The sequence below is a fragment of the Erinaceus europaeus genome, chromosome 4, assembly GCF_950295315.1.
Source record: "Erinaceus europaeus chromosome 4, mEriEur2.1, whole genome shotgun sequence".
NCBI lineage: Eukaryota > Metazoa > Chordata > Mammalia > Eulipotyphla > Erinaceidae > Erinaceus > Erinaceus europaeus.
The window spans coordinates 118,018,646-118,045,247 of NC_080165.1; the positions used below are offsets into that span (position 1 = coordinate 118,018,646).

General features: G+C 36.0%; 1 protein-coding gene across 7 annotated transcripts in view; it reads right to left on the bottom strand.

The window, feature by feature from the left end:
* The window catches only part of EYA4 (EYA transcriptional coactivator and phosphatase 4), a 318,081-nt gene that overhangs the window by 260,458 nt on the left and 31,021 nt on the right, over positions 1-26,602 (bottom strand). For all 7 annotated transcript variants that reach the window (XM_060190428.1, XM_060190430.1, XM_060190429.1 and 4 more), the window contains one exon: positions 3,587-3,681. In XM_060190428.1, the coding sequence (XP_060046411.1) occupies positions 3,587-3,597 (11 nt within the window). In that variant the 5' untranslated portion in view covers positions 3,598-3,681. The remainder of the gene's footprint in view (positions 1-3,586; positions 3,682-26,602) is intronic.

A 26,602-nucleotide genomic window follows, 5' to 3' on the forward strand; every position in this document is an offset into this window, starting at 1 on the left:
CTACTATAATTATGAAGAAAACTTTAAGCAATACCCCAATATTTATTTACTCATGTGTCAGGCATGTTGGATTTCACAGCTCAAAACTTAAACCACTATTTTATGCAGCAGCATGCAAAATCCACTATAAGTTTTAAGATAAAATAAGAATGAGATGAATTGTAATTTTGCTGCTTATCTTTTGACTTTAACAGCTCTCTAATCCATAGTTAATTTATATGTAAAATGTTGAGTGTAGTGGTTGTATTGTAAGAATATGGGAAGAATGGAAAGAATGAGTGAGAAATGCTAAGTGAAGTGAGCCATAAATGGCACCTATTTGGCTTGTGTATGGCTAGAAAGAGAAATCTTGAAATAACAAGGCTCTAAGAAAATTGCCTTTATCTTATTATGAACCTTTAACTCTGCCTGTTATTCTATAACTTAGTACTAAATTTTTTAGCTTATTATTAGATAATAGTGTGTATAATAGTATTAATAATATTAATACACTTCTAGATTTAAATTAATGTAAATTCTGTCATACAGAGTCATACCGATATAAATAGTGTACTTATATGTTTCTATAATGATCGATATCAAAAGAAAAAAAATCCCCCCCAAGACAATAATGCATGTTAGCATTATGGAGAGAGTTTTGGACTTGGAGTCAGAAGACCTATGTTGAAGTCCCAACTCTTGAAACTTAGTAGTCACACCATTGTGGGCAAGTCCTTAATAGCACCATGTCCCTTTGAGCATGTATAAGATTGCCTATATGTTCTTCTAAGAATACTAAAAAAACAAACAAAAACAAAAAAAAAAAAAAAAGGAAGATTTACACTGTTTATAAAAATCAAAACCATTCAGCCATTAACACCTGACACCTGAAACAAACCCCAAGTTGATGGTAGTTAAATCAGAAATGCCTATACTTGCCTGCCTATCAAAATAATTCACAGACCAGGAATGTCCAGTTTTACTCTGACTAGCTCATAGGTCCGCATGGAAAGTTCAATGTGTGGGAATGAAAAACAAACAAAAAGAATAGAGGGCATTCTTCTGTTCTCTGAAAAAAAAAGTCTCTTACATTTCTATTAAACATGTAGCAGCTGAGTTTGAATTAAGTAGCCAAAGCATTACAAGAACTAGGTTTCTTTTTTTCTTTTTAAATTTGTTTAATTATCTTTATTTACTATTGGATAGAGCCGGGCAGGAATTGAGAAGGAAGAGGGAGAAAGAGAGAAACCTGCAGCACTGCTTCAACATTTGTGAAGCTTTCCCCCTGCAGGTGGGGACTAGAAGCTTGGACCTGGGTCCTTGCACACCGTAACATATGCACTCAACCAGGTGCATCACCAACCTGCCACCATACACGAGATTTTTCATTCTCAAACCTAGCTGCATATTAACATACTAAGATGTTTATGTTTTTTAATTGTTTATTTGGTTTTTTGTTTTGTTTTTTCAGAGCTAGGGATTCACACCTGCATGATTTCTTCACTTCCACAATCCTAAAATCTCACTGAGAGGAATATGATTTACAAGTACTAAATTTCCTTTTTACAGTTCTTTTTATTAGGGATTTAGCAGTGATTTACAAAATCATCAGATTTCAGGGGTAGAGTTTCACACCCATATATGGTATGTATAAGTCACTCAACCTTCCACCAAAGTTCTGTGTCCCTACTGCCATAATTGCTACAGTTCACAAAGTCTAAGGCAGTTTGGTTGACATTTTTTAATTTACAAATACAGCATTTCACTTTATAAAAGGTAGGCCCTGGATACTCATTTCATTATAATGGTAAATAAATAAAATTGCATGTTCTCTTTAAGCTATCCTGTGCTGAAAACAAAAGCTCACCCTTAGATATATACACAGGTACCCTCGGCTAATTTTCTGCGTCAAACATCACAGTGCATGGGACTCACCATCTGTATTACCTCTTAAAGTTTCACTTCTCAGCAATACCCTCAATCTCCAAAAAAGAGACAGTTGGTCTCAACACACAGATACATGCTCATGGTCTCTCACACACAAACCCTTGGTGTAAAAAATCATCAGATAGTGGATCATTCACTTTAGTACATACATAGTCACTTACAGAATACTGGCACCACTGAAATCCATTAAAATGCAACATGGGTGACATCACCAGCTGACTTCCATCCATTTTTCTAGAATCCATGCTACAACTACTTAAGTTTGACAAGCAGCATAACCAAATAAATAATAAATAATAAATAAACAAATAAATAAATAAACATTATCTCGACAGCTGAGGTGACTCAAATGGCAGAATATCAAACTTACATAATATTCCTGTTTCAATCCCTAACAGCACATGTACCAAAGTGATGCTCTGACTTCTTACCCCCTCCTTCTCTCTAGCCCATGTGAGACTCTCCCTAGTGAAACGAAGAAAATCTTTTTTAAGCTACCTTGAAATCCTTTCTTCCCAGTAACTATTTGTCTCTTTTTCAAAAAAGCAAATCAGGAAATTTTTGAGCAACTACATCTTTACTATTTAACTTATTTTTAATACTTCTATGGTTCTATAGTTTCACAAAAGCAACACCAAATTAAATAGTAGTGTATAAAAAATGGATAATGTTCGTGACTGTATACAAATTAAAGATTCAGTTACTTCTATGACATAACTATTGATAGAATACAAATTTATTTGAATCATATATAAATGCCAAAGAAAAACACAGTCTTCTGTGTGTTTAAGATTAAATTCATCATAGGCATCTTTTCTAGAACCACAAGTTGCACTATTCTCACTTGCCTGATAGAAACATTAGACTACTGAGCAAAACCATGATTATACAACTAAAAAAGAATAGCATCTATAACACGCACTTGACAAATGCACATCTCCTACACTGAAACATCAATAAGTGTTTAGCAGACAGAGCTGTTTGGGAAAAGTAAGGTGGTAATGAGGGAGTGACCTACTGATTCTCAGCATACACTGAAAAAATTAGCATCATATAGAAAGTGCTACTATGTTAGGAGGAAAGGTCATATAAATCCTTTTCTTTTGGAACTTACTGAAATAAGAAAAGCACTTGAGGACTGTAGTTGTCTTTCCTGAAATAAACAATAGGAATGCTAATACTTTCTTCTTTTAGGTACCTGGAATTCAACAAAATATGTATGCATTGTCTAAACATATTCAAACTAATACCTAATAAAAATAAAACAAAACTTAAGAAAGGAAGTATACACATTATTTAGAATGGCTAAAACAATTAATATAACTTCATCACCTTAATCTTCCTACCAGTGGTTTTACAAAGAAAGGAAGTATACACATTATTTAGAATGGCTAAAACACTTAATATAACTTCATCACCTTAATCTTCCCACCAGTGGTTTTACATGCAGAGAATCAAGGTGGACCTCATAACGAAATGCATTCATCATTACACAAAAACAGCAGAAATGACCAAAAAAAAAAAAAAAAGTTCATGGTTTTGAAAGAAAATTTTTGGTAACAACAACTCCTTGATTTCTACAGTGTGTATCTTTTAGTATGAATCTGAATAGTTACAATAGAACATCTTTGCACATACATGAGATTGATTTGAGACTTACTGATTGTTCATTTAAATCCTGGGAGTCTTCCATGTGGTTTTCTCACTTCACCTGCCACTCCTAAGCAGAAGCAGCTCCCTTTACTTGAAAATGGACTATCAAAACAAACAGAAAGAAAGAAAAAGAAAAGGAAAAAGTTACATTTTTAGTCAATCCTGATTTCTTCCTTTACATGAGTTGTAACACTCTGCAGATGCATTATTGTTGTTGTCGTTGTTATTATTATTATTATTATTATTATTATTATTATTATTGGTTAGTAACTTAATGTTAGTTTATACGGTCATAAGATTACAGGGATATACTTGCACACACCACATACCACCACAGTTTCTCCTCCTCCACCCTGATGTCCCCCTCCCCCAAAAGAATAATCACCATAGTTTTCACAAAGTCTTAGCAACAGGTTGACTACCTTTTTTCTTTTAGACAAGTTTATGTGTTTCAAGTCTTTATATGACACACATAAGCAAAACTATCTAATAGTTGTTTTTTCAAAGAAACACAGTTCATTTGGTAATACTATAAACTATAGCAACAAGGATCCTTAAGCACAAATAAGAAATTAAAGATCCTCAAAGCATTATATATAAATGAGGTATAAAAGGAAAGTTATAAAATTAAAAAGTACTAGAGAGAAAATGGCATCAATTTAAAAAGACATAGAGAGCTGTATGCATGCAAATGTGTTATACACAAAAACACAAATATAACTTATATACAAGTATATTATATATAAATACATATAAGAAACTATTTAAAGCTGTTCTTGCCATTCTGTGCTTGAACTTTCTCCATCTATTTCTTCCTCCCTTTTCATACTTTAAAGTTGCCTCAAATGTTTATATCTTGTTTTTCTAGGTCTGATTTTTAATGTGTACCAACTTGGGTCAAAAGAAATAAATACATAGTCTTCTCAAATTCACAATGAATATTCAAGAAGATGGACCATATAGTGGGGCACAAAGACAGTCCTAATAAATAAGTGAATACAGAAATCATAAAAAGTATCCTTTCAGATGATGAGAGTATAAAGCTAAAATACATAAATAAGTAAATAAATAAAATCTCCAAAATATGGAAACGGAATAGCATGTTTCTGAATAACACCTGGGTCACTAAAGATATCAGGAGAGAACCAGAGAGAACTTAAATGCAACCTGAAAAATAAAATGAAGAGACCACCTACCAGACCCTATAGGATATGGCAAAAGCAGTTCTAAGAGGTAAGTTCCTATCAATATAGACTGATACTCAAAAAGAGAAGAGCACTCAAGTAAAGTACCTAGCATCACAACTGAATCAACATTAAAAAAAAAAAGTACGGTAGCGCAGCAGGTTAAGCACACATGTCACAAAGCGCAAAGACCAGCTGAAGGATCCCAGTTGGCGCCCCTGGCTCCCCACCTGCAGGGGAGTCGCTTCACAAGCAGTGAAGCAGGTCTGCAGGTCTATCTTTCTCTCCCCCTCTCTGTGTTTCCCTCCTCTATCCATTTCTCTCTGTCCTATCCAACAACAGTGACATCAACAACAACAACAATAACTACAACAATAAAACAACAAGGGCAAAAAAGTGAATAAATAAAAATTTCTTAAAAAAAAAAAAGATACCCAAAAGTTATCAGGGTGAGGAAAATAGTTAAAATCTGAGCAGAAATATGAGATAAAAGCAAAAAAAAAATTTTAAAGCAATTTAGGACATAACGATCATATCAATTGATACTACAGAAATACTTAAGAAAAGCCAACACCCTTTTACGATGAAGACCTTTAAAAAATCGAATGGAAGGAAAATGTCCATTGGGGGCCAGGCTGTAGCACAGCAGGTTAAGTGCACATGGCGCAAAGCGCAAGGACTGGCAGAAGGATCCTGGTTCAAAGCCCCGACTCCCCACCTGCTTGGGGAGTCTCTTCGCAAATGGTGAAGCAGGTCTGCAGGTGTCTTTCTCTCCCTCTCTCTCCCCCACTCTAGATTTTTCTCTATTTTCCTGTCCTCTCTAGATTTCTCTGTCCTCTCCAACCACAGTGACAGAATAATACCAGTAGTAACAACAACAATGATAAACAACAAGGGCAACAAAAGAAAAAAAACAGCCTCCAGGAGCAGTGGAATTAGTAGTGCAAGCACTGAGCCCCAGCAATAACCCCGGAGGCAAAAAAAAGAAAGAAAGAAAGGAAGGAAGGAAGGAAGGAAGGAAGGAAGGAAGGAAGGAAGGAAAGAAAGAAATGAAAAACAGGAAATGTCCTCAATATAATAAAGGCCATATATGAGAAACCCCATACTCAATGGGGGAAAATTGAAAGTCTGTTCCTTAAAAAAGAGAGCTCACGAGTTAAGCTCACATGGCATGAAACACAAGGACCTGCATAAGGATCCTGGTTCGAGCCTGCATAAGGATCCTGGTTCGAGCCTCCCCACTGCCCTTCCCCACCTGCAAATGGAGTCACTTCACAGGAGGTGAAGCAGGTCTGCAGGTGTCTTTCTCTCCCCCTCTCTGCCCTCCCCTCCTCTCTCCATTTCTCTCTATCCTATTCAACAATGAAGACAACAATAATAACTATAACAATAAAAAGCAAGGGCAACAAAAGGAATAAATAAATAAATATAAAGAGAGAGAGATATCACTTAGATAATGCATTTGTTTTGTTATGTGCACAACCTGGCTCAGGCAACCCTCACAGCACTGAAGAAATCCTTGGTGCTGTCGCGTCTTTCTCTTTAGCTCTCTATCTCTATTTCTGTCTTCTTATCTGAAAAAGTCAGCCTAAAGAAATGAAGATCCTGTGACAAGTACAAACAACAATAAAATGATACCAAAGGAATCTATATTGGGATGGAAAACATTAAACCACCACATCTGCCGATAACACAAGAACCACAAAAATGAGAGTCGGACAACAGCGCAGCGGGTTAAGGGCACGTGGCGCGAAGGGCAAGGACTGGAGTAAGGAACCTGGTTCGAGCCCCCCGGTTCCCCACCTGCAATGGAGTCGCTTCACAGGTGGTGAAAAGCAGGTCTACAGGTGTCTATCTTTCTCTCCCCCTTTCTGTCTTCCCCTTCTCTCTCCATTTCTCTCTATCCTAGCTAACAACGATGACATCAATAACAACAACAATAATAACTACAACAATAAAACAAGGGCAACAAAAGGAAAAATAAATAAAATCTTTAAAAAAAAAAAAGAACCCCAAAGATACCACCGATGAACTACAGGAAACACTTAAGTTGACAGGATACAAAATCTATAAATATTCTATACATGCTTGATGAGTTAGAGGAAAAGAACATGAATGAAGTGATCTATTTAAAATTGACCCTCAAAAGATATATTCAAAATATCTTTGTGTAAATCTAACAAAGAAGGGAAAGAATTTTTATAGTAAAAATTATAGGGCATTGTTAAAAGTAATTAATTGTTAAAAGTACATCAATGGAAGATTATCCCTTGGTCATATAGTCATCCAACCAAAACCAATCTGTAAATTCAATGCAGTCCCTATCCAAATCCCAAGGAGATTAAACAGCTTATTCAAAAATTTATGTAGAACCACCAATAGCCAAAGTATTCCTGGGAAAAAAGAAAAAAGAATGGAGGTATCATGCTGCCCTGTTATGGTTTCTTCTACAAAATAATTAAAACTGTAGTAGTAGAACAAAAATGGGCACACAGACCCATGGAACAGAACTGAAACTCCAAAAATAAACCCACACATATATAGTCACCTAGCACATAACAAAGAAGCCAAATCATTTAAATGGGGAAATTTATTTTTATTACTGAATGGTGCTGGGAAAACTGGACAACCAGATGTAGGAAAGTGAAGCCAGAAGACCATTTAACATCTAGCACCAAAAATAACTTAAAATGGATCTGAAACTATAAAATACATAGAAAAAAATACAAGTGAGATAAAAAAATCTATTAGTGAGATAAAAAAAATACATAGAAAAAAATACAAGTGAGATAAAAAAATCTATCATTGATGCAGAGGCAAAAGCACCCCTATGTTCAGAACTTCATTATTCATAGTAGCCAAAGAGTAGAAGCAACCTAAATACTCTTTGACAGAGCACTAGATTAAAAAAAAAAGTTATGAAAAAAAAAAGTTATGATAAAAAAATCTATTCAGGATACTGAAGATCTATTTGGAGACTCAACCCCAAGGGCAAGTGAAGCTAAAACAAAATTTAATAAATAAGACTGCATCAAACTAAAAAGCTTCTACACATCAAAAGAAAACAGCACAAGGATAGACAGGCAATCTAATAACTGGAAGAAGATATTTGCACACAAGATATCTGACAAGTAATTGATATAACACATCTATGAAAAAAAATCGTACAGCTTAACAAAGAAAATTTTAAAGTGACAGTCTGAGCCCCTGGCTCCCCACCTGCAGGGGGATAGCCTCACAAGCAGTAAAACAAGTTTGCAGGTGTCCATCTTTCTCTCTTCCTTTCTATGCCCCCCCCTCAATTTCTCTCTGTCCTATCCAACATAAAAGGGATAAAATGGTGGCCAGGGGCAGTGGATTCATAATGCAGGCACCCAGCCCTAGTGATAACCCTGGAGACACAAAACAAAAAGAAATTTTAAAGTGAGTAAAAGTCTGAAATAGTTTTCTAAAGAAGAGATACTGATGGCCAGCAAACCTATAAAGAAATGTCATCATTAGAGACTGAGTTCTACCTCATCTGTGAGAAAGGCCTATGTCAACAAAACAACATGAGAAGAGTTGGCAAGGTTGGGAGGAAGAGGAGCTAACATGAGAAGTGTTGGAAAGGTTGTGGAGGAAAAGGAACTCTATTACACTGTTGGTATGGAAACTGGTACATCCCCTATGGAAAACAGAGAGAACCCTAAAACTAGTGCAAATGGAAATACCTTATGATCCAGCAATGCCACTGCTAGGCATTGATGCAGAGGCAAAAGCACCCCTATGTTCAGAACTTCATTATTCATAGTAGCCAAAGAGTAGAAGCAACCTAAATACTCTTTGACAGAGCACTAGATTAAAAAAAAAAGTTATGATGGTGATATACACGCCATGTACATATACTGCTATGCAATTTTAAAGCACCGTAAGTTCTTCAGGAAAAAATGATGGAATTGAAACTGGAAGTGATTATGCTTAGTAAAGAGATAAAAGACAACTTCGGGGCAGTTTCACTCACATGTAGAGCCTAGATAATTGAAACATACATAAACACACATAAACTTGCACATAAACACACATAAATACATAAACTTGCACAACAAACAAACAATAAAGACAAAAAGAAGTAGCCAAACTTTCTCTAAGACTTAGTAAAAAACAATGCTGGTTATCACTAGGAGGAGGACAAAAAACTTTGATTTTAGCTGTAGTGTGAAACTGTACCCTGTACTCTTAAAACCTTGTAAACCAGTATTAAATGATTAATTTAAATAACTAAAAAATAATTTAAAAAACTGCTGAAATGGCTAAATAAGTAAACATGTAGATATTTCTAGATTTTTCAAACGTCATATTTTGTGTTGTGTTTGAGACATGATCATCAAAAAAGAGCCCAACTCTTTGCCTTCGTACTGCTATCTTTCTTTCCTGCTCTTTTCTACATCATTATAAACTAGTTCCTCACATCAAGTCTATGTTCTCACCCTGAATCCTGGCTTTTGCTTGTCTCTCCTATCCAGATCACCCTATTTTTAGCCTCGTGCATGGGACCTTCCCTGGTAATCAGAGCTACCCTGACTCAGGCTTAACCAGAATGTGTAACACACCAGAATAAGTACCCATCTAGTTATTCCAACTGATGGTGACCAACTAAGAATTCCTAGCTGGTATTCACCTGCAGAATCACTTTTGCTTCACTACCTGGGTAATACATCAGCCAACTACTCTCTAGAAGTAAACAAACTGAAGTTTCTTTTCACTTTAATAGAAAACTGATAAAATGAAATTACAAAGCTATACCAAATTATAGTGATAAATGAAATATTCAGGAACATAAAGATAAAAAGTAAAGTAAAAACTTTGTAGTCTGGATTTTAGAGAGAGAGAGAGAGAGAGAGAGAAAGCTTTGAGGGGCCAAGTGGTTGCACATTTGGTACAGTGTTAGCTGTCACCCAGAACAGGGACCCAAGCTCAAGCTCCCAGCCCACAATTAAAGTGGGAAAACTTCACAGAGGTGAAGCAATGCTACAGGTAGCCCTCCTTCTCTATCTCTTTCTTCCTTCTCTTTCCTTTTTTTATTCAGTAAATAAATTAACTTTTTAAAAAAAATTTAAAAAAAGAGGGGCCCAGGCGGTGGCACACCTGATTAAGTGTATATATTACCAAACATAAGGACCCAGGTTCCAGACCCCACTACCCACCTGTAGGGGGAATGCTTCATCAGTGGTGAAGCAGGCCTGCAGGTATCTTTTTATCCCCCTCTCTATCTCCCTCTCCTCTATCAATTTTTCTCTGTCTTATCTAGTAAAACTTAGAAAGAATAAAAATAAATAATTTTTAAAAGGAAAAAAATGGCCACTAGGAACAGTGGATTTGTAGTGCTGGCACCAAACCCCAGCGATAGCCCTGGTGTCAAAATAAATAAATAAACAAATTTTTAAAAGAAAAACAGCTTCAAGAATAGGATACAGTAATATGCAAAAAGTCTTCTGTAACTACTATAAGTAAATATGACTATATTTAGTGCACTGGTCATAAAAATTGATGATGAAGAATTTAAGAGCACACTCTGTGATTAAGAAAGAACATGTACACATAAATCATGTAAGAAAATGTAGTTAATAATAAAATATGGGAGAGCAGGGGTAGATAGCATAATGGTTATGCAAAGAGACTCTCATGCCTGAGGCTCCAAAGTCCTAGGTTTAATCCCCTGAACCTCCATAAGCCACAGCTGAACAGTACTCTGGTTAAAAAATAATAACAATAAATAAATAAATAAATTAATTAAATATGGGAAAATTTTTACTCTCAGTTGTCAGAATATATAAATTTGAACAAGAAAAATATATATCTTGAATTACTATATAAAAATTCATTAAAACTTTTTAAATACTGGCAATAACCAGCATCAAAAAAGATAAATTGAAAATGATGTCCTCATTCATTGGCAAATGATAAATGTCAAGCTTTCTAGCTCTGAAAGGATAGTGCCAGTGCATTTGAAAAGGAAGGAATAAATATGTTAAATCCTTCTACCAAAGGGTGAATCTCCACCATAAAATAAATACCAAATGATCTCACTTATAAGCTGGACCTAATAAATAGGAACAGCAAGGGAGAAACAAAGTAAAACATGAACTGAGCATGGTATATAGCATCAAAACAAGGAGCTCTGGGGAAGCAGTGAGGAGGGAGGGTAGAAGAGAACTTTGGGACCCCAGTGCATAATGAAATTATACTCCTGTAACAACAACTGCATTGTAAAGCATCAACCCTATGAATAAAAAAGGCCTAAGATTTACTACAATATCATCCATGATAATAAAAAACTAGAAGCTACCTTCTGCAACCCTCAATGACCCTGGGTCCATGCTCCCAGAGGGATAGAGAATGGGAAAGCTATCGGGGGAGGGGGTGGGATATGGAGATTGGGCGGTGGGAATTGTGTGGAGTTGTACCCCTCCTACCCTATGGTTTTGTTAATTAATCCTTTCTTAAATAAAATAAAAAAAAAAAACTAGAAGCACCTTCTTATCTATAGAGGATATTTATTTATTTATTCATTCATGTATTCATTCATTTTACCAGAGCATTGCTCAACTCTGGCTTAGGCTACTGTTAGATATTAAATATTTTTTGCAAAAAAAATTATGTCAATCTCCCTTGCCCTATAGAAGACTGATTAAACAAATCTAGTAAAGTTTTAATATGATAAAACATTGCAATATTCAAGAAGCAGAATGTTGCAATGTTCTATTTTATAACTAATACAAGTTAATGATCAAAAAACAACTGAAAATAACATGGAAAAGTGGAATTTATTATTATTTTTTAAAAAACTTTATTCATTTGTCCCTTTTGTTGCCCTTATTGTTTATTGTCATTGTTGTTGTTATTATTATTGTTATTACTATCATTGTTGTTGGATAGGACAGAGAGAAATGGAGAGGGGAGGGAAAGACAGAGAGGGGGAATGAAAGATAGACACCTACAGACCTGCTTCACCGCCTGTGAAGCGACTCCCACTGCAGGTGGGGAGCCGGGGGCTTGAATCGGTAACCTGATGCCAGTCCTTGCACTTTGTGCCACCTGCACTTAACCCACTGTGCTACCGCCCAACTCCCGGAATTTATTATTTTAAGTAAAAAACAGGGCACAAAAATTTATCTGATTAACACTCATATAAAACTAAGCAGGGAACTGGATATTAGTTCAAACGAAATATTAAAAATATGATGAAATATTTTATTTTTGGTTTCACTTACTTTGATTATTACAAATTTTGTTGCCTAAACAATAAAGTATATTTTTACCCTACAATATGGGAGCACAGAATAAATAATACCAAATGAAACTAAAAGTTTATAGAGTTAACTAAGAAAAAGTTTATAGAGTTAGCTAAGTGTATTTCACTATAGCAGTGAAATACACTTTCTAAGTGGGTACCTTGTTTAAGAGTCCCTGTGACTTGTACATGGAAGAGATTTCAAAGCCAGAGTGATCTCTTAAGGATAGGGCTTTCTGGGGCTGGGTGGTGGCACACCTGGCTAAGTACACACATTACAGTGCACTAGAACCCAGGTTCAAGCCCCCAGTCCCCACCTGCAGGGGGAAAGCTTCATGAATGGTGAAGTAGGGCTGTGGGTGTCTTTCTGACTCGCCATCTTGGCGATTTTTCTTTAAGCACAGCAAGCAAGTAACATTGTTCCTAGTGCCAAAAGAAAAGAGACAGGGGCTGAAAACCTCTGTCTTTGACTCAGCGGGGCTTTCGCCTTCTGAATTCAAGGCAAGGACACAACATAAAACATGGCATTTGTGCCCACAAGGCTATCCAAAGCAACCCCCCCCCCACCTCACCCAGTCCCGCATGCCCCACAGATCATACAAGCAAGACAAACCTAGAAATCACAATAGCACCACCTGCTGGCCATCAATAACCAGCACAAAAAAATGCGCAAGCAGAGAAATAGAACTAAGCAGCCAACTATGCCATATCAGCTAGACAGAAATGAAACAGAGGAAATGCAAGGAATTACAGATTTAGAGAGACTCTTAGAGACAGACTATACAGAGCTCATTATGAGGGCTCTACAAGAAATTAAACAAGAATGTAAAGAGCATAGCAACAACAATAATAACTACAACAATAAAACAAGGGTAACAAAATGAATAAATAAGTAAATATAAATAAATATAAAATAAATATAAATAAATATTAAATAAATATAAATATATTAAAAACTTTTAAAAAATAATTAAAAGAGCATGTTACTATGGAATTAAAACGCATCAGAGATGAACTTATAACAGACATCAGTAAGTTCTTGAAAGAAGAACGTCCGTCAGAACTCTAGGGAGTAAAAGACACCCTAACTGCAACCCATGCCCAGGTAGAAGGCTTAGCAAATAGATCCACACATTCAGAAGAAATAATCTCCAGTCCAGAAGATACAGCCAGGCCACTCTTTCAATACAAAGATGAGGGAGAGGAATGGTTTAGAAAGGCTGAAGAAACTCTGTGAAATTGCAGACTCAATCAAAAGATCGAATATATGAGTGATAGGTAAATCTCAGGAGGAAGACAAGGCCAAAGGCCCAGAGTCCATTTTCAGAGCAATTTTAGCTGAGAACTTCCCTCACTTAGGAAACCATCAGAACATTCTCATCCAACAGGCAGGACAATCACCCAGATTTATAAATGCAAAAAGACCAACACCAAGGCACATTATTGTAAAACTATGAAAAGTCAATGACAAGAAAAAAAAATTGCTGGCTGCTAAGGAAAGGAAAGAAGTTACATACAAAGGCAGAGCTATAAGAATTTCATCAGATTTCTCTTTACAAACTCTAGAAGCCAGGAGAGAGTGGAATGACATATTCAAAGTTCTAAAGGAGAGGGAATTCCAGCCACAAATATTGTATCCTGCAAAATTATCCTTCAAATATGAGGGAGAAATAAAGGTTTTCTCAAATATTCAAGAACTAAAGGAATTTGCCACAATTCACCCCACCTTACAAGAACTACTGAGTCCCACAAGACAAAAGGAAACAAAGGAATACACGTTCCAAACACCAAGTTGCAGATGCTACCATGATGTCAACCTGACTCGCCTGGACAGATGACTTCATAAATGTACCCTGGAACCCTATCTCTCCAGAGCCCTGCCCCAGTAGGGAAAGAAAGGGACAGGCTGGGAGTATGGATCAACCTGTCAATGCCCATGTCCATCGGAGAAGCAATTATAGAAACCAGACCTCCCAAATTCTGCACCCCATAATGACCCTGGGTACATGCTCCCAGAGAGATAAAGAATAGGAAAGCTTCCAATGGCGGGAGTAGGATATGGAACTCTGGTGGTGGGAAATGTGTGCAATTCCACCCCTCTTATTTTATGGTTTTGTTGATACTTTCTGTCTTACAAATAAAAGGAAAAGAAAAAAGAAATATATATATATCAATATCAATTGAAATAAGGGCACATCTAACGGTGGATGAAATCATATACCTGATTAAATAAAAAAGTAAATATTTGCTTTAAATTTTCTTGGTAGATATTTCCAGGCAAAATTGGTAGATTTTATCCACTATCAGAACCATAAATAAATAAATAGTTTAGAATATTTAAAGAAAGGTTTCTGTCCAGAACTCCTACCTTCTGCACCCCAAAAATAATTTTGGTCCATACTCCCAGTGGGGGAAACATTATAGGGGGTTCAGACCAGAGAGCTCTGAACTCCAACTCCATCAAAACCCAGAGAGAGAAGAGGAATTAGGGAGGGACATTTGTATGTAGTTACAGGTATATGTGTGAGAGGAAAGGAAGAAAAGATGGGACCATAGAAAAAAAAGGGCAAATATATACAAATGGGGATACAGGACTATGGCAGTGGGAATGGTCCAGAGTTGTACCCCTGTTATCTTCTAATTTTGTGAATCAATATTAAATCACTAATAAAATTAAAATTTAAAAAGAAGGAAGGCTTCTGTGTAAAATGCTCCATCACAATACCTAAATAAATTAACTTCTGGTGAACATTCTATATCAGCATGAGGCTATCTTAATAAATATTGTGTTTTGAGAGCCAGGTGGTGCACTTGGTTAAACTCACACTTACATAAGGATCTAGGTTCAAGCCCATGCTCCTCACCTGTATAGAGGAAGCTTCACAAGTGGTGAAGCAAGTACTACAGGTATCTCTCTATCTCTCTCCCTCTCAATTTTTCTCTGTCCTATCAAATAAAGAGGCAAAAAAAAAAAAAAAAAGGTTCACCAGGAACTGTAGATTTGTCATGCAGGCATGCAGGCAGAAAGCCCAAGTGACAATAAAAACAAAACAAAACAAAACAAAAATGGAGAAAAGCAACTGTTTTGACCTAGATTTGGGGGATAAGTTATTAACTGTACTAGATTTTTTTCTCTTTGCATAAGCCCTGAGAAGAGTAGAAAAGTTAGAAAAATACTATTTGCTAAAACATAGTACTTGCACTTTTCAGGAAAAGGAATATCCCAATTTAATCCACCAGTTACTTTCCTACTCATCTGACTTAATAATAAAATGTACTTAGTGTAAATTTACTACTATTCATAGCAATGTAATCTGTTGTCAGTTTGTAAGACAGCATGTTGTTTTTTATTTTTCTAGGGGTGTGATAACAATTACAAACAAAGCGGGTAGTTTAAAACAAAATTAATAAGAAGTATTGAGCCAAAGTTCTGACAGCATAAACTGCTAAAATAAAGTGTTAGCAGATATATGTTTCTTTCAGATACTTTAGAAAGAATGATTCCCTCTCCTTTCCTTAATTTCCCGTATTTACCTGAGTTTTTGGCATACTATGACTACAATCTTTACCTCCATCACACAGTATTCATCCTATCTCTTCACATGGCCTTCTGTGTGTGTGAGGGAGAGTCTGTGTCCAAATTTCCCTATTCATTTTTAATTTTATTTGTGATTTAATATTGAATTACAAAATTATAAGATAACTGGGGTATCGTTCCACCCTATTTCCACCAGCAGAGTTCTGTGTTCACATTCCCTACATTGGAAACTGCATTAGTTATCCCAAGGTCACAGATATGGGTTGACAATTATTTCTACATCTATCTAAATTTTTTTTCTGTGAAAATTATTTATTACTGTCCTATACATATTTCATTATTGTTTCTGATAATAATTTTTAAAAAGCAATAATTTCAAGGGTATACTAAATTCAGAATTATTACTGAAAAAAATGAAATGTAAATACCTAGATCATTGATTTAAAAAAGTAATTAAAACGTATGATTTTTCCTACTGTGTATAATAAGGGTTTATATTTGATCAACCATAAAAGTTTTTTAATAATTTTAACCTTGGAATACTACTCCACAAAACACTACTAAATGAAAGTTAGCTGAGAGGCAATTGAGTATCAGAACATCAGGCTGGAAAAGCAACAGGGCCTAGAATATTCAAACCTACTTTATTCTGGTATAATACTACAGTAGGTTGCATGGCAACCAGTGGCTGTGGATTTTGAAATTAATCTATGTTTTTTCAATAGGGGAAATTTAGCCTGAATTGATTTTTTGTAATTTTCAGAGCAAAGCATGTAATAATTACTTTAATAGACCTTTTCTCAGTTTCTACAATTTCAAATACATTTTTTTTATTTAAGAAAGGATTAATTAACAAAACCATAGGGTAGGAGGGGTACAATTCCACACAATTCCCACCACCCAATCTCCATATCCCACCCCCTCCCCTGATGTCTAAATTTATATATATTTGCCAATTTTCTCTATGGCCCTGCTTTCTCATCCTTTCTAAATCATACCTACACCTATTACTACTTCTGAATGACCTTCCTTTTTTCCTCTTCTCTCTCTGGGTCCTGATGGAATTGGGGTCCATACTCCCAGAAGAGAAGAAATGTTAGGGGGAGATGACCAGGGGACTCTAGCTCCAATTCCAAATTTTGTTGTCCTTATAAATACATTGGTCATCAGATTAGGGTCCTACCTAACCCCATAAGACCTAGTGTTGACTACATCTGTAAAGATTTTATCTCCAAATAAAGTCACATTATCTGCAAGGGAGTGAGAACTTGAGCACATCTTTTAAATACACAATTCAACCCACAGTACATGTACAATTTTCACACTAAAATTACTGTTTTTCTTAATGCAGGGGGTTGAACCCAGGACCTCTTAAATGAGTAGTACTGCTGAGTTATTTCCCCAGTAAAAGTTTAATTTCATGTTTTGATGAGAAAGGGGTGGGGGGAAGGATAAGACACCAAAACATTACTCAGGATACATGAAGTCACACCTGTTTTTGTCTTTCTTTCGTACACTCATGTCATTCTGGGATTGAACCCAGTATTTCACTCATGGAAGGTATGTTATGTTCTAACTTCTGAACCACCTCCATGACCCCTAAGTGGTTTTTATTTATTTACTTATTTATTTTTACCATAGTTGCAATTTATTTGACAAGTTTTGTTGTGTAAAAACAGCCAACTGACAAAAACACCATGAAAGAAGACAGAAAGCACTGCATATGTGAACTATTTGGACTGAAATATATAAACATTTCTGTAACAACTGAGTGGTGTTTAAGATGTGGTATTTCCAGGCAGATCATATAACTGTTAAATTAGGAGCAGGGAGATAACTTCACCCAGTAGGACATATGTGTCTTACTGTGAGCAGGCCAGGTTCAAGACCAAGCACCACATGAGAGGACCATAGCATTGGAGGAAACTCCAGAACTGTGGTATTTCACTCTTTATGTGGTTTTCTCTGTGTCTCACTCTCCATGTATCTATAAATCTGAAATTAAAAGAATGGAAAAGATAGCCTAAAAGTGATGAAACTGTGAATGCATGAGACTGGGGAAGTAATAATTCGCTATTTAATTACAGGTGTCAATTATTAGGGAAGAAGTGATCATCTCCTAGAATGACCACCATCTAGGGGGCACCATTTATAATTCAAGTAAAATTAAAATTAAGACTACACAACCCATATCTGTGATCTTGGCAGAACGAATACAATTTCCAATGAAGGGAACACAGAACTCTGGTAGTGGGAATGGTATGGAATTATACCCCTATTATTTTAACATTTTATAAATGAATATTAAATTATTTTAAAAAAGAAAGAAAAAATATAAGAAAAAACTGAAACTACAGAAAATATGCTGAAACATAAGAGAGTTAAGCAAAAAAAAAAAAAAAAAAAACTAGACTCTTGTTAACAACCATTCAGAATCTATTTAATGTTCCTTTTGGGGAGCAATTTGCATCACTGTTCCATATAACAACATAATACTTTATATTTCTTTAATGTTGAAATTAACTGTTACTTAGTTTAACTTTTTTATGGTAACATGAATATCTTTCTTTGCCAAACACACTAAAGTACTAAGATATTATGAGTCCATGATTTTTATATTATTAGACAAAGTAAAACTACCTTGACTAATTGCAGACACAGTATTATTTTTACATCACAATCTAGCAACAATTGTTATGCTGAATCCTTTAGTATTTAGTTTTCACAAATATATGAAGAAAAGATGAAAACTAATTTTCAAATTAAGTAAGAGAAGTATTACAACATAATAAAGACATAAAATTACAGGCTAACAGTAATCTCATACTGTTTTACAAAGCAATAATCTAGTTTCGTGCTCTATTTCAAGGCCATTCACCCCCCAAAAGCTGAATTTAAAACAGGAATATTAGGAACTTAACCAAGCTAGATTATTTCTTCTGCAGTTAAGTTTTCAGTCTGTGAAAAATTGGTCATATCATTTTCTTTAATTTTGCTCTGGAAGTAAGGTGCAAACTCCTACATCTTAGAAAATTAGAATTCAAAAGTCAAAATTCTGCTGTTTAAAATGAGATTTATATGTCAATTTTAAAGCAATTCTCAGAAATAGAATAAAGTATTTAGGCTTATTTCAAGTGGTAGAGACAATAAGGGGTCTATGCCTTAGAGAATATGCTGAAGTAATTCATGGGATAAGCCATGATCTTTTATTTGTTTGGTTAGAAAAATCAAGCCTTGAAATATTCTAGACTGTCCATGCTTTACTCTGTGGTGGTATGACTCTGCCAGGGTGGACCGGGGACAAAGAGAGCAGATGCACATGGGAATACTATGCCTCTGAATCACCTACACAAATAGCACAATTTCTACTGCTTATCAAACCAGCCACTTAGGTTTTGTCAATGACTCCTTGCCAACTTCTCTCCACATTCAGTAAGTTTTCAAGTACCATCATATGTACTATATATCTCTCAAATCCCTTCATGTTTCTTTCTCCACTACTACACTAGCTCAAACTGACATGTTGTCCCCTTGCCCATGACCAAGAAACAGTTTTCTAAGAAACTTTTTCTTGGGGCCGAGTAGTGGTTCATCTGGTTGAGTGCACAAAACATGGGTTCAAGCCCCCAGGCCCCACCTGCATGGGGAAAGCTTTGCGGGTGGTGAAGCAGTGCTGCAGATGTCTCTCTGTCTCTTGCCCCCTTCCCTCTTGATTTCTGGCTGTCTATATCCAATAAGTAAATAAATATTTTAAAAAAAATTAGATCTTTCCCTCCACTTTTGCTTCCTTGACCTCATTTTACACAGTGCAGTCAGAATGAGACTGTAACAGAAAGGTCTGACTAAATCTACTTAAAAGAATCCAGAGTGAGTCGGGTGGTAGTACAGCGGGTTAAATGAATGTGGCGCCAAGCATAAGGACCTGTGTAAGGATCCTGGTTCCAGCCCCCGGCTCCCCACCGGCAGGGGAATCACTTCACAAGTGGTGAAGCAGGTCTAACAGCGTCTATCTTTCTCTCCCCCCTCTGTCTTCCCCTCTTCTCTCCATTTCTTTTTGTCCTATCCAACAACAATGGCATCAATAACAACAATAATAACTACAACAATAAAACAACAAAAAGGGAATAAATAAATATTTTTTTAAAAAAAGAATGCAGAGCTTGAACATATCATTATGATAAACCAAAAATGTCGTTAGCTCGTTGTGTCAGTACCTAGCAGAGAACCCCTCTGTCAAAATGTGAAGGGTAAGCAATGGATCCTTCACATCATGAGACCAGTGTTCTGAGTGGGAGCTCTGAAGGAGATCTCTGCTTTATTCCTCCCCATCTGTTCCCTAGTCCTTGTTAATCTGTCATCTATCACAACCATCTCAGCACCACACAGTTAAAGGAGCGGCACTGAACCCTGAGTCTCTATTGAGGGCAAGCACAAAGTAGAGAATATGCTTGTCTTTTATGCAACTTGAAGGAAAAGGAAGAGGGGGAAAATCTGCTTCCCCATCCATATCCTAGTATCTCAAATATCCCTAGGGGAAAATGTAAAGAGTGTGGGTGGTACAGACTTTTGTTACAACTTTGTAACTTTTGTTACAAAGAAGTATATTGCAAATGAACATAACACCACGAATACACTGAGCCTTATTAGTTTATAACCCATCACATTCTCTTAGTCTTTTCCAGTTATTCCAAATTACTTACATTTTTGCTGTGTTTTATTATGGAAATAGTAATTTACAAGGCAATTGTAACATGGATACAATTTCTAAGTTTTCTATAATAGATGTCTGCATACCACCAACAACCTGTATCTTCCTCCACCATTGCTCAGAAAGGACTAGTACCAACATCAGTGCACTACATGTCTTTGCCTTTGATTCAGTCAAGAGGGAAGAGTCAGGGCCTGGATGATAGTGCAGCAGGTTAAGCCCACATGGCTCAAAATGCAAGGGCCAGCATAAGGATCTGGGTTTGAGTCCCCAGCTCCCCACCTGTAGGGGGGGTCACTTTACAAGCAGTGAAGCAGTGAAGCAGGTCTGCAGCTGTTTTTCTTTCCTCCTGTCTTCCCCCCATCTCTCAATTTCTCTCTGTCCTAGCCAACAACGACAACAGCTATAACAATGATAACAACTACAAGGTCAACAAAATAGGAAAAATGCCCTCCAGGAGCAGTGGATTCATAGTGCAGGCACCAAACCCCAGCAATAACCCTGGAGGTGGGAAAATGGGGGGGGGGGGAATCTAGTATGCTAGTCTGTTTCTCTGTCTCCTTCCTTTTCTTTTTCTTTTTTTTTTATTATTGTTTGTTATTGTCTTATATTTATTTGGGGGTTAATGGTTTACAGTAAAGTTGCTGGCACATAGGTAAAATTTGTCATCTTCCCCTGATAGGTGTGTGTACAACACTCTCACCCAGCCTAGGTCATTTTCTACCAGGACTCAGGCCCTCCACCTACTCCCCCCTCTCCCCCAGAGTGAAATAAACCAGACTCAGCCCATGTTTCACTTAGTATTTCCCCTTTCTGCTCTTATTTCTTAAGTTCTGTCTTTCTGCTAAGATGTGGGCCTAACAAAATACAAGGCAAAATTTCCATGATATGAACCTTAGGAGCTTATAGTCTTATGGAAAAACTCTGGTCTGCTAAGAAGGCAAAAGAGAAAACTGGTCCAGAAAGAGAAGCAAAAGTAGGAGAGGGCAGGGATTTCTGGTAGAATTTAAGTACCTGGGTCCTATTACTCCCAAAGTCTCATTGTTTACTTGCTCTTCCTGCTGTTTAATTGTTCATTTCTTCGCTAGATTCCATGAACTATCCTCACAGTCTTCAGTTAAATTTACTTGCCTCTTAAGCATATTGCCTAGCTGTGACAGTACAGTAAGTCTAACATATCCTCTCAATTCATTATTGAGATAGTACTGCTGGGATCAGCTACCAAGGACATTGCTTTTACATTCTGTGCACAGTTACCTGCACTGTGCTCCAAATTTCATTAATGGGTCTGCGAACCTGGGTCAGACACTGGCTGGTTTCAACTGCTCAGGCAACATGCCGGAACAGGAAGCCAACAATACAAAGAACACCTAGCTCCAATTCTATGGCCAACTGTTCAGTGAGGTAGAGATGGGCACTCTGACTATGCACATGACTTTCTTCCCAGACTGTACAAGAGGAAAATCAGCAAAGCTGTCCAAGAGACAGCCCTGGGTGAAAATAATAATTATTTTGCTTGTCTTCAATCTCCTTAAATGGAATCAAGCTACAAACAAAATGCTAATCTCATCTTAAAGCATCTATAGAGATAAAGCATGGACTTTTCACTTAACATAAAATACTCAGTAATAAAGGAGTTAACATTTCTCAAGATAAAAAATTATATCAGGCTTTTTAAAAAAATTTTTTATTTAAGAAAGGATTAATGAACAAAAACATAAGGTAGGAGGGGTACAACTCCACACAATTCCCACCACCCAATCTCCATAACCCACCCCATCCCATGATAGTTTTCCCATTCTCTAGCCCATGGGAGCATTGAGGGTTGCAGAAGGTAGAAGGTCAGGCTTCTGTAATTGCTTCCTTTTATTTCATCATAATCATTTGGGTTATTTATTAGTGATCAGTTCATTTATACAATGTGATCACTTGTTTTATATCATGTAGGGATAGACAACCAAGGGTTACTATTCTGTTTGTGTTTGAAAATTGTGAATGATTGGCTAGCTATTCTAGAAAACATAGACATGATTACCACTGGATAAACCCAGCATTTCATCTGAAAAAAAATTCTGAGCCAAAGCTTTGTTACCCCTACAAACTCAGGCAATATTCTCAAATGAACTTTCTTCTATACTGCACTGTTGCTATTCCTAACCAATTCTTCACCATCACTCTGCTAAACTTCTTTTTATATACACTTGACTGACTCCACTAGCCAGCCTTTCTGGAGCCAAGCAGAAGAGAGCTATTTGACTCTTTTAGAAAAATTTCTCAGCCACAAATTTCTATTCCATCCTTAGGAACCTTTTTATTTATTTATTTACAAACATTATATGGTTGTGTATATTAACTAGCACACATCTGGTGATTTTATGCCTCTCTTGAGGAAAATGTATTGTATTTTAAAATATGGTGATTGTAGGACTCCCAGATTTAATATTAAACTATCTAATTTTAAATGTTAGAGGTCCAAAAGACAGCTTTGCTCAATGGAATTTAAGTTTAGTAATTCTAATTTAAGATTTTATGGAATAAAGAAGGTCTACTTATGAGTTTTTGCCTTACCAGTGGATAGTAATATGACCTTGGAAGTTCACAGTTAGCCTCTTAGGCATTTTCTTTCTTTCTTTCTTTCTTTTTCTTTCTTTTTTTTTTTTTTAACTGCTCAGCTCTAGTTTATGGTGGTGTAGAGAACTGAACCTGAGATATTGGATCCTCAGGCATGAGAGTCTCTTTGCATAACCATTACGCTATCTACTCTGGCCCAACATTTAACCTCTTAAGTGCCTGTCTCTTTATTTATAAAATATGGATTGTATTTATATAATATTTTGTTAGGACCAAATGAAGACATGTATTTTCCAATATATAAATCATGGATTACTAGTAACAGAGTGAAAGAAAACCTCTACTTTTAAATTTTGTTCTTCAAATACTGAATTAAATCACTGGTTGTGCCATAGGGTAATATATCTATGTGACATTTTGTAAAAAATGAAATGATTTTTTAACTCTCCTCAACAAGGAGTTTTATATTATTCAGTAATGTCCTGGAGCTATAATAACGATCTATATCTAGATAGCAGGTAAAAGTCTTTTCTTATTTTCTGAACACATAAATTTGTGAAAATGAGCAATGCCTTGATTAAGTCATACCATATTCTTCTTTTTAGTTAGCTATCCTACATGATATCAAAGTTCTGACTGGGTTGCTTTGGTGCTGAAAGATTGGTACTGACAATAACAAAATAAGAGATGGAAAGGTGAACTAGAACGAGAAGAAAATATGAGCCATGAATGAACACTCATTGTTAATAGGATGCTATGAAGTTTTTTTGTTTGTTTGTTTTTTATGCCTCCAGGGTTATTGCTGGAGCTCGGTGCCTGCAGCATGAATCCACTGCTCCTGGAGGCTACTTTTTTTTTCCCTTTTGTTGTCCTTGTTGTTTTACCTTTGTTGTGGTTATTATTGTTGTTGTTATTGATGCCATTGTTGTTGGATAGGACAGAGAGAAATGGAGAGAGGAGGGGAAGACAGAGAAGGGGAGAGAAAGATAAGACACCTGCAGACCTGCTTCACGACTTGTGATGCTATGCACCTGCAGGTGGGGAGCCAGGGGCTTGAAATGGGATCCCTATGTCAGTACTTGCACTTTGCACCAAGTGTGCTTAACCAGCTGCACTACTACCAGACCCCCTGAGGCTCTGAACTGGCAAAAGCAAAGCTAAGAGTTCCAAAAGTTACTGAATAAACCAAACTCATTTTCAATAAATTTAGTCATAAATGTATATACAATACAGTATGTGACATATTTACAAAAACACACCTATTGTAGATTGTTGGGAAAAAAAGAAAACAAAGAAACAGTGCTGGAGTTAAGTAGGAACTGAAAGGTCATTGTACTTATACAGATAATATAGCAAGAAAATGTGAATCAGTGTAATGGCAGAAAGAAGCATGGAGAAGACGTGAAAAGGAGAAACAACATGAAAGACAAACCAATGGGACACAGTAAATAAATAAACAAACAAACAAATAAATACATGTAGCTTACTTAACACAGCAAATTGGTAAGATAAAAAGGTTGAAAGGAAAGATTTGTGTGTGTTTGTATTTTTTGCTGTAGTCATCATTTACAGATCAGCAGGAATCAAGAGCAGGAGGCAAAGTGTAGAAGACCAAGGAGAACCATTGCCCCTTTAATGAAGGAGAACTAAAAAAAAATTTATTACTATCAGAACTTATCATATGATGGAAATTTAAGGAAAATAAGAGAAAGTATTACTTAGGGTATTTCAAAGTCTCAGCCTCATGAAAACATAAATTACAGTTCTACTGCTTGAGTGGTATAGAAACTTAATGGTAAACCACTACCTTCATGACTTCAGAGACTTAAAATAACTAGATGCTAGAGAAAATGCATGCAAAACTGTTCCACTGGGCACAAAAGATTCCAAAAAAGAAACTTATCAAAAAGGACTTGATAACCAAGGAAACTAAGCAATGAAGAAATGGAAGGTGCCGCAGGGAATTTGGCATTCAAAAATTTAAGATTACAAAGGCTGGGGTAAGTAGCATAATGGTTATGCAAAGAGACTTTCATGCCTGAGGCTCCATAGTTCCAGGCTCAATCTCTGGCACCATAAACCAGAGTTGAGCAGTGCTCTGTTTGCAAAAGGAAGAAAAGAAAGGTAGTTGAGATTACAGAACAACCTCGAGATTACAGAACAACCTCGAAATTACCATATAGTAGTTGCACATAAAATAATTAAAGATTCTGAGAACAGAAATAGAATTTAAAGAATCATATACTATAAAAAAATAAATACACAAATTTGGGAAACAACCATACAAATGTTTTGAATATATATGTTAAAAAAAAACTTTCAAAAGAAATGAATGGCTTAAAAACAAATTAGATGGGAGTCTGGCGGTAGTGCAGCAGGTTAAGCAGCGCATTTGGCACAAAGTGCAAGGACAGGCTAAGGATCCCGGTTCGAGCCCCGGCTTCCCACCTGCAAGGAAGTCGCTTCACAAGCAGTGAAGTAGGTCTGCAGGTGTCTATCTTTCTCTCCCCCTCTCTGTCTTCCCCTCCTCTCTCCATTTCTCTCTGTCCTATCTAACAACAATGGCATCAATAACAACAATAACTACAACAACAATAAAACAACAAGGGCAACAAAAGGGAAAATAAATACATATAAAATTTTTTTTTAAGTAGAAAAAAATTAGATTTGAATGGAATCAATCTATGAAAAAAAGAAAAAACTCAAGAAATTAAAATATCTGTCCATATAAATAGAATTAAGGACTATAAAACTGTTAACAACACAAACATATCTTTCCCTCTCAATTTTTCCACATCACCAAATTGTCAGGAATCAAGATACTACAACTGAAAGTCATCTATCTTCATTACTAGGGGTAGGGATTCCTGTACAGGGTCATAAATATGAGAGTAATAAAACAGCATTAAATCTGACATCGATAGTGACGCTGCTTCTCTGGATTGTGTCCATTGTAACTATTAGTCAAATATTTAATTAAATATGGCCCTATTTGCATTCCTGAAATTTAAGACACTTGAGTATTTTACTAGCCCAGAATTTTAACTGAAGTGTCCCAGAAATCTGACCATCTTCTCTCCTCTCAATAGATCTCCTTATAGCAATGCAATACAAAAACATTCCATTGGCTTTATAACTGTAAATGAGGGATCACATTTACAAGGAAAAATGTCATTATAGCTCCTAAAATTCCAAAGAGTTCTACACAAAATATGAAATTGTAAGATTACGCGCGTGCACACACACACACACACACACCCCTCAATAAATTTGATATTGCAGTTAACTACATGCTGTACTTCTCTACTGAATGTTTTATTTTTTGACTAATTTCTTTGTTTTCTGATTATGAGAAATACAGAAATAAATAAGATTTTATTAAAAACTGATTATACTAGTCTACCTTAGGCGTAATAATACTTAAGCTTCTTATCTCCAGTTAGTAGAATCATATCCTGTTCTTTCCTTCTTTGAATTTTTCCTTATATGTCAGCTTTTTAAAATCTAACTTGCAGAATTTATATGTTGGTCTGTTCACTAGAGTCATAAAATATAAATGGAAATTTGCTTTCAAATGTACAGCAGGATGTTAGATAATAAGAAAATGCTATTATTCATATCACCCCTAACTCTTTTTTCCTCAAGTACCTCTAGTTTTAATAAGGACAAATCTTTAATCAATATATATTTGTTTCCCAACAGGGGTTATGAAAGAAATCAGCCAAGTAACAAAAAATATGATTGTCAAGGTA